We start from the raw sequence: 15,000 nt of genomic DNA, 5'->3' as shown, positions 1-15,000 counted from the left end.
GTGTGTGAATGTGTGTGTATGGATGTTTCCCAGTACTGGGTTGCAGCTGGAAGGGCATGCACTGTGTAAAACATATGCTGGATAAGTTGGCAGTTCATTCCGCGGTGGAGACCCCTGATTAATAAAGGGACTGAGCCGAAGGAAAATGAATGAATGAATGAATGAATGTGGTATACTATACTTGACCAAGTTTTCTGGCAAAACATTTATAAAAGAAATTTACAGAGTGTGTGTATAAGTTTATTTCTCGACAAAAACTTTTCCTCGACTCTATAAGTCTGCATTAATGCTCCGGCTTTAGATTCAGCAGAAAGAAATGATGAATGAAGAACAGTTTAATACAGTACAACAGTCTGAACAGAGGACATCTACAGCTGAATTCATGCTGCCTCCACTGATCCTCCCTAAATGTCATGATCAACCAGAGAACACTAGTTTTTCTCTATTTTAACAACAGACTTATGAGGGGATTCTGGTGCAGCTCAAGAATTCAGCAAAGTACAGTGAGGAAAAGACATGAATACTTGATGAACACAAACCCAAAACCAGCAGCACAAGACGAGTCCAGAAATAACAATGAGAAAGAATCAAAATATGAAGTTAGATGAAACTTATTCTCACATTTACCATCCATCCATCCATCCATCCATCCATCCATCCATCCATCCATCTACCAATATATCCATCCATCCATCCATCCATCCATCCATCTACCAATATATCCATCCATCCATCCATCCATCCATCCATCCATCCATCTACCAATATATCCATCCATCCATCCATCCATCCATCCATCTACCAATATATCCATCCATCCATCCATCCATCTACCAATATATCCATCCATCCATCCATCCATTCATCTACCAATATATTATCCATCTTTCCATCCATCCATCCATCCATCTACCCATCTACCAATATATCCATCCATCCATCCATCCATCCATCCATCTACCAATATATTATCCATCTTTCCATCCATCCATCCATCTACCCATCCATCCATCCACCAACATATCCATCTTTCCATCCATCCATCTATCTATCCATCCATCCATCCATCCATCCATCCATCCATCCATCCATCTATCCATCCATCCATCCATCCATCCATCCATCCATCCATCCATCCATCCATCTACCAACATATCCATCTTTCCATCCATCCATTCATCCATCAATATATATATATATCCATCCATCCAACTATCTAGCTATTCACCTACCAATATCCACCCATCCATCCAGCTTTCTATCTACCAATATATCCATCTTTCCATCCATCCATCCATCTACCAATACATTATCCATCTTTCCATCCATCCATCCATCCATCCATCCATCCATCCATCCATCTACCAATATATCCATCCATCCATCCATCCATCCATCCATCTACCAATATATCCATCCATCCATCCATCCATCCATCCATCTACCAATATATCCATCCATCCATCCATCCATCCATCCATCCATCCATCTACCAATATATCCATCCATCCATCCATCCATCTACCAATATATCCATCCATCCATCCATCCATTCATCTACCAATATATTATCCATCTTTCCATCCATCCATCCATCCATCTACCCATCTACCAATATATCCATCCATCCATCCATCCATCCATCCATCCATCTACCAATATATTATCCATCTTTCCATCCATCCATCCATCTACCCATCCATCCATCCACCAACATATCCATCTTTCCATCCATCCATCTATCTATCCATCCATCCATCCATCCATCCATCCATCTATCCATCCATCCATCCATCCATCCATCCATCTACCAACATATCCATCTTTCCATCCATCCATTCATCCATCAATATATATATATATCCATCCATCCAACTATCTAGCTATTCACCTACCAATATCCACCCATCCATCCAGCTTTCTATCTACCAATATATCCATCTTTCCATCCATCCATCCATCTACCAATACATTATCCATCTTTCCATCCATCCATCCATCCATCCATCCATCCATCCATCCATCTACCAATATATCCATCCATCTTTCCATCCATCCATCCAACTATCTAGCTATTTACCTACCAATATCCACCCATCCATCCAGCTTTCCATCTACCAATATATCCATCCACCTGCCAATATATCTATCCATCCATCCATTCATCCATCTAGCTATCCATCTACCAATATATCCATCCATCCATCCATCCATCCATCCAATTATATCCATCCATCTATCCATCCATCCAGCTATCCATCTACCAATATATCCATCCATCCATCCAATTATATCCATCCATCCGTCCGTCCATCTAGCTATCCATCTACCAATATATCAATCTATCCATCCAACCATCCATCCATGCGTCTATCATCCATCCGTCCAGCTATCCATCTTTCAATATCCATTTATTTATCCATCCATCCATCCATTAATATATCCATTTATTCATCCATCCATGCATCCATATATCCATTTATCCATCCATTAATATATCCATCCATATCCATTCATCCATCCGCCTAGCTATTCCATTTATTCATCTATCCATGTGTACTGTTAATTATGTTATTAAAACTATTTTTTTAAATAAATAAATAAGCAAATAAATACAAAAAGTAATTTAACACCATGTGTTTTTACCTCTTTCAATGTAAAAAAATTAATTGTTCTCTGCAAATCACAACTACAACACATTTATCAGCATTCACAAATAATATAGACTCACAAACAAAACCAACTGCTTTCCATCATGACTTTTTGAATATCATGTACTTGGAACGTGTGAGCTTAAAGAAATTCCTGCATTTCCCAGTGGAGATGAAATCATTTTGTTGGTATTCGTGACTGTAGACAGGAGAGAGTAAAGCTGTGCGGAGCAGAGTCCAGTAAAGTGCATTATAGTAGAACACCGGCCACTTTATTAGGTACACCTGTCCAACTGCTTGTTAATGTCAATTTCCAATCAGCCAATCACATGGCAGCAGCTCAATGCATGCATGTAGACATGGTCAAGATGATCTGCTGCAGTTCAGACCGAGCATCAGAATGAGGATTTAAGTGACTTTGAACGATGGTTGTTGGTGCCACATGGGCTGGTCTGAGTATTTCAGAAACTGCTGATCTACTGGGATTTTCACGCACAACCATCTCTAGGGTTTATAGAGAATGGTCCAACAAAGAGGAAATATCCAGTGAGCGGCAGTTCTGTGGGCGCAAATGCCTTGTTGATGCTAGAGGTCAGAGGAGAATGGCCAGACTGGTTCCAGCTGATAGAAAGGCAACACTAACTCAAATAAGCACTCGTTACAACCGAGCTCTGCAGAAGAGCATCTCTGAACACACAACACGTCCAACCTTGAGGCGGATGGGCTACAGCAGCAGAAGAGCACACCGGGTGCCGCTCCTGTCAGCTAAGAACAGGAAACTGAGGCTACAATTCACACAGACTCACCAAAACTGGACAATAGAAGATTGGAGAAACGTTGCTGCTCTGATGAGTCTCCATTTCTGCTGACACATTCAGATGCTCGGCTCACAATTTGGCCTCAACAGCATGAAAGCATGCATCATCCTGCCTTGTGTCAGCGGTTCAGGCTGGTGGTGGTGGTGTAATGGTGTGGGGGAGATTTTCTTTGGGTCCATTAGTACTAATTGAGCATCAACGCCACAGCCTACCTGAGTATTGCTGCTGACCATGTCCATCCCTTTATGAGCACAGTGTCTCCATCTTCTGATGGCTAAGATTACACTCCATATCATAAAGCGCAATCATCTCAGACTGGTTTCTTGAACATGACGATGAGTTCACTGTACTCAAATGGCCTCCACAGTTAGCAGAGCTCAATCCAATAGAGCAGCTTTGGGATGTGGTGGAACGGGAGATTGGCATCATGGATGTGCAGCCGACAAATCTGCAGCAACTGTGTGATGCTATCATGTCAATATGGAACAAAATCTCTGAGGAATATTTCCAGAAGCTTGTTGGATCTACGCCACAGAAGCAGTTCTGAAGGCAAATGGCGTCCAACATAATACTAGTAAGGTGTACCTAATAAAGTGGCCGGTTAGTGTATACACACAGTTAACCTGCAGTTTTATAGCCTATACTGTGGGTGTGTACATGGTCGGTGAAGTGTATTTGTGTAATAAGTGTATGTGTACAGCTCTAATCTGACAAATTCATCCATAAGACATGAAGATATGAGGATATTATAAACATTACTGTCTGAGTAAAGTCTGAGAGCTCTGCTGTTTGTGTTCAGTGTGTGACAATGGCTGCTTTCTTACTCCGCATCATAAGCCACAGAATCTGCTCGCTGTGTTTACTTCTCCAGCAAACCATGCATCCATTCATCCATCCGTCTCTCACTCTCTCTCTCTCTCTGCGCTTTTAATCAGGACTAAACACAAAGCGTTGCGTCGCAGGAAACTCTCAGCTGTCAGTGCGGATGTAAAGAGATTACATGATGCTAGCGCTAATCCAGAACAGCTTTCCTCATGGAGAAACACACACAGGCTGAAGACGCAAACCAAGAGCAGTTCTGTCTCACATCTGGAGCGCAGTGGAGAATGTGCGCACACACACACACACACAGATGCAGGACCTGATTGAGACACATAGTGAGTCCAGGTGCGTGGACGAACGTTCACAATGCGGCTCTGATTCTCTAATAGACTCCATCTGGAAGTCACACACACACACACACACACACACACACACACACACACACACACACACACACACACACACACACACTTGTTAGCGCTTGCTGTGCTGTCTGGCAAGAGTTTTCCATTTACACACACTGAGAAACATGGATATGATGAACATGCTGGAAATCTCACAACAGCACATTCTTTGTGTGTGTGTGTGTGTGTGTGTGTGTGAGTGATTGTTTCGTTTGTATGTCTGTGTGTGTGTGTGTGTGTGTGTGTTTGTAAATCTGTGCGTGTGTGTGTGCATTATAAATTGGTGTTTGAGTGTATATGTGTGTGTGTGTCTGTGTGCATGTTTGTGTGTGAGAGTGAGTGAGAGACAGAGAAAGTTTGCGGTTTGTGTGTGTTCATTTGTGTGTGTGTGTGTGTGTGTGTGTGTGTGTGTGTGTGTGCATGAGTGAGTGAGAAAGTTTGCGGTTTGTGTGTGTGTGTGTGTGTGTGTGTGTGTGTGTGTGAGAGAGTGAGTGAGACAGAGAGAGAAAGTTTGCAGTTTGTGTGTGTTCATTTGTGTAAGTGTGTCTGGGTGTGTGTATGTGAGTGAGTGAGTGAGTGAGTGAGTGAATTTGCGGTTTGTGTGTGTGCGTGTGTGTGTGCATAATCATTGGTGTTTGTGTGTGCGTGTGTGTTTGTGAATCTGTGTCACACACAGTGTGCATGTGTGCTTTTGTGTGTGTGTGTGTGTGTGTGTGTGTGTGTGTGAGTGTGTGTGTGTGTGTGTGTGTGTGTGAGAGAGTGAGAGAGAAAGTTTGCGGTTTGTGTGTGTTCATTTGTGTGTGTGTGTGTGTGTCTGTGTGTGTATGTGAGTGAGTGAGTGAGTGAGTTTGCGGTTTGTGTGTGTGCGTGTGTGTGTGCATGATCATTGGTGTTTGTGTGTGTGTGTGTGTTTGTGAATCTGTGTCACACACAGTGTGCATGTGTGCTTTTGTGTGTGTGTGTGAGTGTGTGTGTGTGTGTGTGTGTGAGTGTGTGTGAGTGTGTGTGTGTGTGTGTGTGTGTGTGTGTGTGTGTGTGTGTGTGTGTGTGTGTGTGTGAGTGAGTGAGACAGAGAGAGAAAGTTTGCGGTTTGTGTGTGTTCATTTGTGTAAGTGTGTCTGGGTGTGTGTATGTGAGTGAGTGAGTGAGTGAGTGAATTTGCGGTTTGTGTGTGTGTGTGTGTGTGTGTGTGAGAGAGAGAGAGAGTGAGACAGAGAGAGAAAGTTTGCGGTTTGTGTGTGTTCATTTGTGTGTGTGTGTGTCTGTGTGTATGTGAGTGAGTGAGTGAGAAAGAAAGTTTGCGGTTTGTGTGCATGACTATTGGTGTTTGTGTGTGCGTGTGTGAATCTGTGTCACACACAGTGTGCACGTGTGCTTTTGTGTGTATGTGAGTGTGTGTGTGTACGAGAGAGAAGCTTGTGTGTATGTTTGTTATTTGTGTGTGTATATATCTCTGTGTGTATGTATAGGTGTGTTTGTATCTTTGTGAGTGTGTTCTGTATGTGTGCATGACTATGTGTCATTGTGTGTGTGTGATTGTTTGTGTTTATCATTTTGTGTGTGTGTGTGCGCATCTGTCTGTGTGTACGTGTGTTTGACCGTTTACAGTTTGTATATTTGTGTGTCATACATATATTTGTGCATCTGTGTTTGTGAAAGTGTGTGTGTGTGGTTTGTCAGTGCATGTGTTCACGAGTGCATGTTTATTTGTGTGTGTGTGTGTGTATTTGTGTGACTGTATATGTCTGTGTATGTGTATAAGACTGTGTATAAGACTGCTTTTATGCGTGTGTTTACATGTTTGTTTTTAAGTGTGTATGACTGTTTATATGTACGTGTGTGTACGTGTATGTTATCCTGCAGTACCACTGTCCTCCACACGGGGTCAGCATCACACAGCACTGCGGGATAAACACAGCATGTGGTCTCCTGAATAGACGCCGCTCTCTAAATGAGCTCCTGTCATCATTTACTCATCCTCATGTCCTTCTGGCCACACATTAGTTTCTTTCATGACGGGGAACAATCAAGCAGAAACTGTTCTGTCCCTCCACATGCTCGACTGAACATTCAGCTCCTCCACAGCACAGCACATCCCATCATTCCTCAGATATTACCGCGTTTACAGGCTTTCTCCAGGTCTAATTTAACACATTTAAAGACATTAAGACCATAACGAAAGAAATTTCAGACTAAATGCTAAAGATTCAATTATTTTCCTTCGTTTTAGCCCCTTATTTACGATTGGTCGCCACAGAGGAATGAACTGACAACTATTCCAGTATATGTTTTACATAGTGGATGCCCTTCCAGCTGCAACCCAGTACTGGGAAACATACAAACAAACTCATACACTACGGCCAATTAAGTTCATGAATTCCCCACATGTGTTTGGTTTGGCACACTTCATAATTGCACAAAGTTTCTAAGAGATAAGAGACCCAGGGCCCTATCATGCACCCAGCGCAATAAGGCGCAAGACATGTTTGGCGCGACTTGTTGCTGTTTTCAGACCAGTGCAACCCTAATTTTCACATTTTGCTTCACGTTGTTTAAATAGCAAATTCATTTGCGCCACTCTGTGGACTCATGTGTGTGCTGCTCTATAAAGGAGGTGTGTTAAGGCGCATTGTTGGAGCGTTGCTGTTTTGAGGAACTGAAATAGACCACACCAATGACCAACTAAAAGCTGCTCTAAAGTCCAGCAGAGTGTGTTAGTTATGCACCTATGCAGGTCTAAACGCTCACACACTGCTGAACACACACAGGATGATCAGCAACACACAAATATCTTTACAGATGAAAACAATTAAAGGATTAAAATGATACAAACATGATGATTTTCTACATCAATTTAAACACCACTGCCTCCAAGCTAGAGGTCTGCATTGCCGCGGCTGTCCCGCGGGCGCCGCAGGACCCGACCAGATTTCTGTGACGCGGGTATAAATTTCCGAATAAATCACGGGAGCGGTCGGTAACGGGTTTAATTTGGGACGGGAGCGGGCTGTCTAGCAATATCGCTCCCGGCTCCCGAGTGAGCACGCGTATGTATGTGTGTAAATGAAATAGCGCGATGCTGTGTATAGCTTGTTTGTTGCTGTGTGTGTGTGTGTGTGTGTGTGTGTGTGTATGTATGCGCGAATGAGAGAGAGAGAGCTTTGCCTGTGTGTGTGCTTGGTGCTTATGAGTGTGTTAGTGGGCGCGCGCGCGCGAATGAGAGGGAGAGAGCTGTCTCTGCGTGTGTGCTCGGTGCTGTGCGTGTGTGTGTTTATACAGACAGCTTGTTATAGGCTGTCTGAACTGTATAACTGGGTGATTTTCAGTTTTGTTCTCCCCCCGCTCTTTAGCGGGATCGGGTGCGGCGGGTAGAAGACGGGGCGGGTCGGGCAGCGGGACAACAAGCGCTTAATATAAGCGGGAGTGGTCAGGTTCGGGCTAAAACCTGGCGGGTGCGGGCGGGATTCAAAATTTAGTCCCGCGCAGATCTCTACTCCAAGCCTTCTTCTCCTCAGGGGATTTTTCAGTTTATTAATGACGATCAGCATCTGTTTAATGTTATTATTATCAGCAGTATTATTTGTTATATGCAGATTTATATTTGCTTTAATAAACACAAGTGTAGATGTGTCCAGCTGTGGAGTTTTGGAGGCGTCTGCATCAGCATATGGGGCATAGGAACAGGGCGTGTGTTTGGATATAACTCAGTTTTCTGACCACACTTCATGATTATTGTTCATTTATTCCTTAGAACTGAATTTAGAAATAGTTTTGAAGCAAATCTTTGCTCTTAAACTAAATTAAACATGTCGGCTAACGAATGTGTTCAGTGGAGTGAGTTTCCACCGTTTCCTCACTCCACCAAAGTAAAGGAGTAAAGAGTAAAAGTAAAGAGGCTGAATGGAGGAGGCTCGTTCTTTATCCTCGTGCTGCAGATGCTCTGTTTAACTGTTTTCCTGCTAGTGAAGTGTTCAGTTTTTACACTTACAAAGTCCGTCATGTAAATAGCAAATACACCATGGAGCGACACAACTGACTCTTAAAGGGAATGAGTGACGAGACTCTGATTGGTTTAATGCAGGTTATGCTCAAAACACACCCAGAACTCATTAAGAGAATAAGCGCAGCCCTGTTAGACGGCATATTTATCTGTCATTAAAATAGCAAAAGTGGATTCGGACACATGCTTAATGCTTTTGCGCTTTAGACTTTGCGCCTAGATCATTAATATAGAGCCCACAGAGTGAGACTTGAGATTACACTGTAAAGTCCTATGGCTGATTGTGTTTAATTCTTACCTGGCGCTTTCAAAAGTAGCTGAGGGAGTTTTCCCGATGGCTCCGAAACCCACACCGACAGCCAAACCCTCTGAAACACACAAAATAAACAAATGATCAACATTTTACAGTCATACAGACACCTGTTTCTGATGAACAGTCATACATCTGTTGTTTTTTATGTTTCAGTCAATGATCAATGATTTATCCATTCATTCATTTTCCTTTGGCTTAGTCTCTTGATTAAAAAGGGCTCACCACAGCTGAATGAACCAACAACTATTCCAGTATATGTTTTACACAGCAGATGCCCTTCCAGCTGCAACCCAACACTGGGAAACACCCATACACTCTTGCATTCACTCACATACACTACAGCCAATTTAGCTTATTATAGCATGTGTTTGGATTTGTGGGGAAAAGCAGAGCACCCGGAGGAAACCCACGCCAACGCAGGGAGAACATGCAAACTCCACACAGAAACGCCAACTGAGCTAGCTGGGGCTCGAACCAGTGACCTTCCTGCTGTGAGGTGATCGTGCTACCCACTGCGCCACCTTGACACGCTGATTTATCCATGTGTATTGTTATTTTGAGTAACCTTGTACACTGATTAACTCCTGCATATCCAATTAGCTAATTCATTTCAACTTGCATCAATTAAACTGACTTTAAAGACTGAGATAAAATTTGCACAACTTAAAAAAGCAAAGTGGAAATCTTATTAACTTACAAAAATAAGTTAAAGTAACTTTAAAACATCTGTTGTGACGACTGCTATATTATTCATATGATTCTTTTGTGTGTTCATTCATTCATTTTCTTTTCGGTTTAGTCCCTTCATTAATCTGGGGTCGCCACAGCGGAATGAATCGCCAACTTATCCAGCACATGTTTTACGCAGCGAATGCCCTTCCAGCTGCAACCCATCCCTGGGAAACATCCATACACACATACACTATGAACAATTTAGCCTACACAATGCTTGTGTTTGGACTGTGGGGGAAACTGGAGCACCCAGAGGAAACCCATGCCAACACGAGGAGAACATGCAAACATCACACAGAAACGCCAACTGACCCAGCCGAGGTTCAAATCAGCGACCTTCTTGCTGTGAAGCGAACTTGCTACCCACTGTGTGTGTGTGTGTGTGTTCTCAAGTCTAAAATAATAGTTACAGCAACTGACTGGGCCAAATGTGTTGAGCCACGACCCATTCAACCATTAGTTTGCTGCTAGTGCAAGATAAAATAATCTTCAATTATTCAATTATTCAAAATAAAACTTAGTGAATAGTTAGTTAATAGCGTAAATTTGGTCTTAAAATAAAGCATTACCCATATTTAGATCCCTAACTGGTGCTGATGGAAGAAAGGAGGGGGGAATTATGCAGGGCAGAGTACCTGTAAGGGTGGGCCAGTTGTGATGGTCCCATCATAATTTGCATATTCTGTTTACAAAGTACATATTAAGCATGGTCTGATTCTAAATATCCAATACTACTTCTTTACAAGCTACTGTAATGAGCAATAATTAAGGGTAAATGGGGGTGACACTGTGACTCACAGGTTAAAACTGTCACCTCACAGCAAGAAGGTCGCTGGTTTGAGTCCCGGCTGGACCAGTTGGCATTTGTGTGTGGAGTTTGCATGTTCTCCCCATGTTGGCATGGGTTTCCCCCACAGTCCGAACACATGCGCTATACAGTATATGAATTGAATAAACTAAGTTGGCCTTAGTGTATGTGTACGGGTGTTTCCCAGTAGTTTTCCAGTTTTTTTTGCAGCTGGAAGGAACGGTGTAAAACATAAGCTGGATTAGTTGGTGGTTCATTCCGCTGTGGTGACCCCTGGAGAATAAATGGACTAATCTGAAAGGAAATTGAATGAGGATGAATGAAATGTGTGCTATAGTGAGAATTAAACCTTAAAGTGACGCGTGACCGACATCCCTTTTCTGATTGGAGTTTACAGGCTTGAGGGCGGAGTCAAGCTGTCACTCAAATGAGATCCACCTATTGCAATCCACACCCATCCAATCAACCTCCCCCTGACAAAATTGAGCTCCGCCTACACTTGTTCTTGCTTTAGAAGTCAATCGACGGCCCAATGAAGAAGCTTAGAGTCATCAGATGTGCAATCCAAACTGCTGCTTTCAATCTTGCCATAGCGAAGGATGCTTTAGCTTGCTGGAACCCCTCATTCGAAGCTATTTGTTTTCCAATAACCGTAACAAGCAATAAAAGAGAGTGATTTCCTCAGTAAATGTCAGCTCTTGGGTCACCATGACTTACCAGGCCGTATTGAAGAACTCCTTAACTTTTTAATGAGCACACAGTCATTAGAGTCTGCAAAATCAAACTCATACACAAAAGCACGCCGTTACTAAGAAAAGCTGCTCATGTCTTTTGTCTCTGTCCCTAAACCCTTAGGGCCTACTCACACTATGCCATCCGTACCGTGCCCAGGCCCATTTCCCGGATCGTTTGAGAAGTGTGAGTGCGCTGAATCGGGCTCAAGCACGGTTCACTTGGCCGGCCCTGGCCCGGTTGGGAGAGGTGTGCCTGAGCGCGGTACACTTGGGCTTTGGCGCGGTACGCTTGTGTGTGAGTACAAAACGCGCCAAAGCCCAAAACCGAAAGCGAGACGTGACTTTTAAGGGACTGTTTGATATGGATTTATTAATTATTCTTACTGTTCAGTGAACGCAAACTGCCGTAGATTATTAAAGACGCAAACTCCTCACAGCACGCCAGCTGCGCACCTTCAGCAGACCTCCTAATTCCTGCAGCACGAGAGCTTTATGATTGTTTATGAGCTCCAAAAGTGGCGGATCTGTTCAGCGAAATATCTGACTGCGTGTCACCGCATCCCTAAGGACTGTTTGGCGAAATATTTGACTGCATGTCACTGCATAACAAACGACTGAAAGGATATAACAAGAGAAATCTCCACTGTGCTGCTGAGTGAGAGCGTATGGCAAGCCGTTTTAGCATTTAAACCTTGTTCTGACTATCCATAAATATATTTAGAGATATCTCTAATTATATTTTTACTAGTCATAATTATAATTCGACTAGTCAGAATGACAATTAGAGATATCTGCAATTACAATTGTACTAGTACGAAATCAGATTGGAGATATCTGCAAATATATTATGACTAGTCATATTCCTCCATTGACTTCCATTGAAAAATATTTGCAGATATCTCTAAATGAGTTTTGACTCGTCAAAAATCCAATTCAAGATATCTACAACTGTAATTCGACTATTAGTAAATTAATTAGAGATATCTTCAAATATATTTGTAAATATCTCTAAATATGATGAATTAAAGACATCTCCAAATGTATTATGACTAGTAAAAACTCAGAGATATCTCTAATTACAATTGTGACTACAATTGTAATTAGAAACGGACCATTGTAGCCCTGATTTTGACTCGCCGACAGGTTTTGAGAAATCGCCGACAAATGCCTGAAATCACAAGCAAATTGCTGCTCGTTCACGTGAGTGACAATCACACAGTATGAACAATCAAGGACGCGATATGAGAGAATCGCCGATGAGTCGCCGACGCCTGTGAGATATTTGGCATGCTAAACACATCAGGAGCTGTCGAATCATATCATATCAGGTGAAATGTGATCTGACTGAAAATAACATCAGCGATCGCCTACAGCCAATGAGAGAGCAGCTTTCACTTGTGTGTGTACCTGCAGGCCAGCGGGAGGAGGGGGAGAAGTTAAAAGCGCTCATTTTCAGTTGATTTAGACCCAAGAAATGGAGGAAAAACTAGTGTAAATTTGGCAGGAGCACTGTGAGCAATGCGTCACTCTGAGGCCCCGTTTACACTAATGCGTTTTAGTTTGAAAACGCATTAGTTTTGCTACGGTTACGCCAACAGTCCATACTACGCCGGAGTTCTCGTGCGCCGAAAACGGAGCGTTTCGAAAACACTGGAGAGGCCGTTTTCATTCTGAAACGCTGCTGCTCCGTCTCAGTATGGATGAAAGAAAACGGAGACATCTGAAAACGGAGGCGGGGCTGCAAACATTCGCCTCTCTGATTGGGGCTTTTCTTCAATATTAAGTAGCCTACAAACAGTTCATTCCCGCATCTTCTCCGTGTAAGTTCAGACTTCGCAAGTTTGATCAAGGCTGCAGTCTCTTCTTCTCTGTTTGATATAGAAAACAGACTATACCGAGGACACGGGTAAATCTTCAAAGGGAACAGTGTACTGTATAACTTCACTCACATCACCCTGGCTACGTTGTTTCACTTTCTCAACAATAAAATGTAAACATGATATAAGGAACTGCCTATTTTCATTTTAATATTAACAACTAAACAGACAGCAGACTACTTTTTACTCATAATTTGAGTAATATTTACAACAGGTACATTTACTCGCACTACATTTTTAGGCAAGTAATGGTACTTTTACTTAAGTATGCTTGTTTAGTACTCTTTCCGCCGCTGCAGATAGTCATGCAGTGTGAAAACATCTGTGCCACGACTACTTTGAAAATCATTCAATTCAATTCACCTTTATTTGTGCAGCACTTTTACAATGTAGATTGTGTCAAAGCAGCTTCGCATGAAAGATCATAGTACATTGAAACTGTGTCAGTTCAGTTTTCAGAGTTCAGTTCAGTGTGGTTTAATAATCACTGCTGAGAGTCCAAACCACTGAAGAGTAATCCATCGATGTGCAGCTCTACAGATCCCGAACCATGCAAGACAGTGGCGACAGCGGTGAGGAAAAAACATTTCTCCACTGGAGAGGTCTCTGGATTGCAGTCTGAACTCTGCATTACTGAATAGACTTTGGATGAGCATTTTTGACTGGTACTCCAAGGCTTATAGCAGACCTTTTCTACCGCCTGCTGAACTTGCCATCTTTGGATTCTCACCGCATCTTTTCTCCCTCACACAATGCAGAAGTCTTGAATGCAAAGCAGTATGTTTCTCGGTTTAATGCTGAGGCTGATCTGAGAGTAAAGTAGTTTGGTGTTTCCTCTGGACGCTCTCTCTGCTGTTATCTGCGGGACTCGTCTTCATCTGCACCGGAGGATTTGTCTTGATCTCCTGTGGTCTGTGCTGGGATTAAAGTTTACCTCATAAACGTCTCGTGTGTTGTGCAGACAGATGTGCTTTTCAATCCTGCAGCACCTCAGACATTAGATAAGCTGACATCCAATCACCAGTGTGTGTGCGCGTGTGTGTGCGTGTGCGCATGTGTGTTTGCATGCGCGCCTTAGTGTAATATGCGTGTGCGCATTTACATGTGCATGTGTGTTTACATTTGTGTGTGCATGCCGTGGTCTAATGTGCGAGTGTTTGTGCATGTGTGTTTGTGTATGTGTGTGTGTGTGTACATGCATGCCTTAGTGCAATGTGTTTGTGTGTGTATGTGCTTGTGTGTGTGTGTGCTTTAGTGTTTGCATGTGTGTGTGCATGCCTTGGTCTAATGTGTGAGTGTGCATGTGTGAATGTTTTTGCATGTGTGTGTGCCTTAGTGTAGTGTGTGTGTGTGTGTGTGTGTGTGTGTGTGTGTGCTTTAGTGTTTGCATGTGTGGGTGCATGCCTTGGTCTAATGTGTGAGTGTGCATGTGTGAGTGTTTTTGCATCTGTGTGTGTGTGTGCGTGTGTGTGTGTGTGTGTGTGTGTGTGTGTGTGCGCATGCGTGCCTTAGTGTAATGTGTGTGCACATGTGAGTGTTTTCGCATGTTTGTGTGTGTGTGTGCATGTGTGAGTGTTTTTGCATGTATGTGTGTGTGTGTGTGTCTATGTGCATGTGTGAGTGTTTTTGCATGCGTGTGTGTGAGTTTGTGTGTGTGCATTTGTGCATGCCTGCTGTATTGTATTGTGTGAATTTTTGTGTGTGTGTGTGTGTGCATGTGTAAGTGGTGTTTATGTGTTTGTGTGTGTGTGTGTGTGTGCATGCCTTAGTCTAATGTGTGAGTGTTTTTGCATGTGTTTTTGTGTGTTTAAGCGTTTGTGTGTGTGTGTGTTTGTGTGTGT

The 15,000-nt window shown here is 42.8% G+C and overlaps 1 protein-coding gene across 17 annotated transcripts in view; it reads right to left on the bottom strand.

Moving 5' to 3' along the window:
• Positions 1-15,000, bottom strand: part of slc39a11 (solute carrier family 39 member 11) — a 224,005-nt gene that overhangs the window by 18,603 nt on the left and 190,402 nt on the right. For all 17 annotated transcript variants that reach the window (XM_073918031.1, XM_073918041.1, XM_073918037.1 and 14 more), the window contains one exon: positions 8,994-9,063. In XM_073918031.1, the coding sequence (XP_073774132.1) occupies positions 8,994-9,063 (70 nt within the window). The remainder of the gene's footprint in view (positions 1-8,993; positions 9,064-15,000) is intronic.

Source organism: Danio rerio, chromosome 12 (genome assembly GCF_049306965.1).
Source record: "Danio rerio strain Tuebingen ecotype United States chromosome 12, GRCz12tu, whole genome shotgun sequence".
NCBI lineage: Eukaryota > Metazoa > Chordata > Actinopteri > Cypriniformes > Danionidae > Danio > Danio rerio.
Note: the sequence above shows the minus strand (reverse complement) of the source record. Positions and strands in the feature narration are given on the sequence as shown.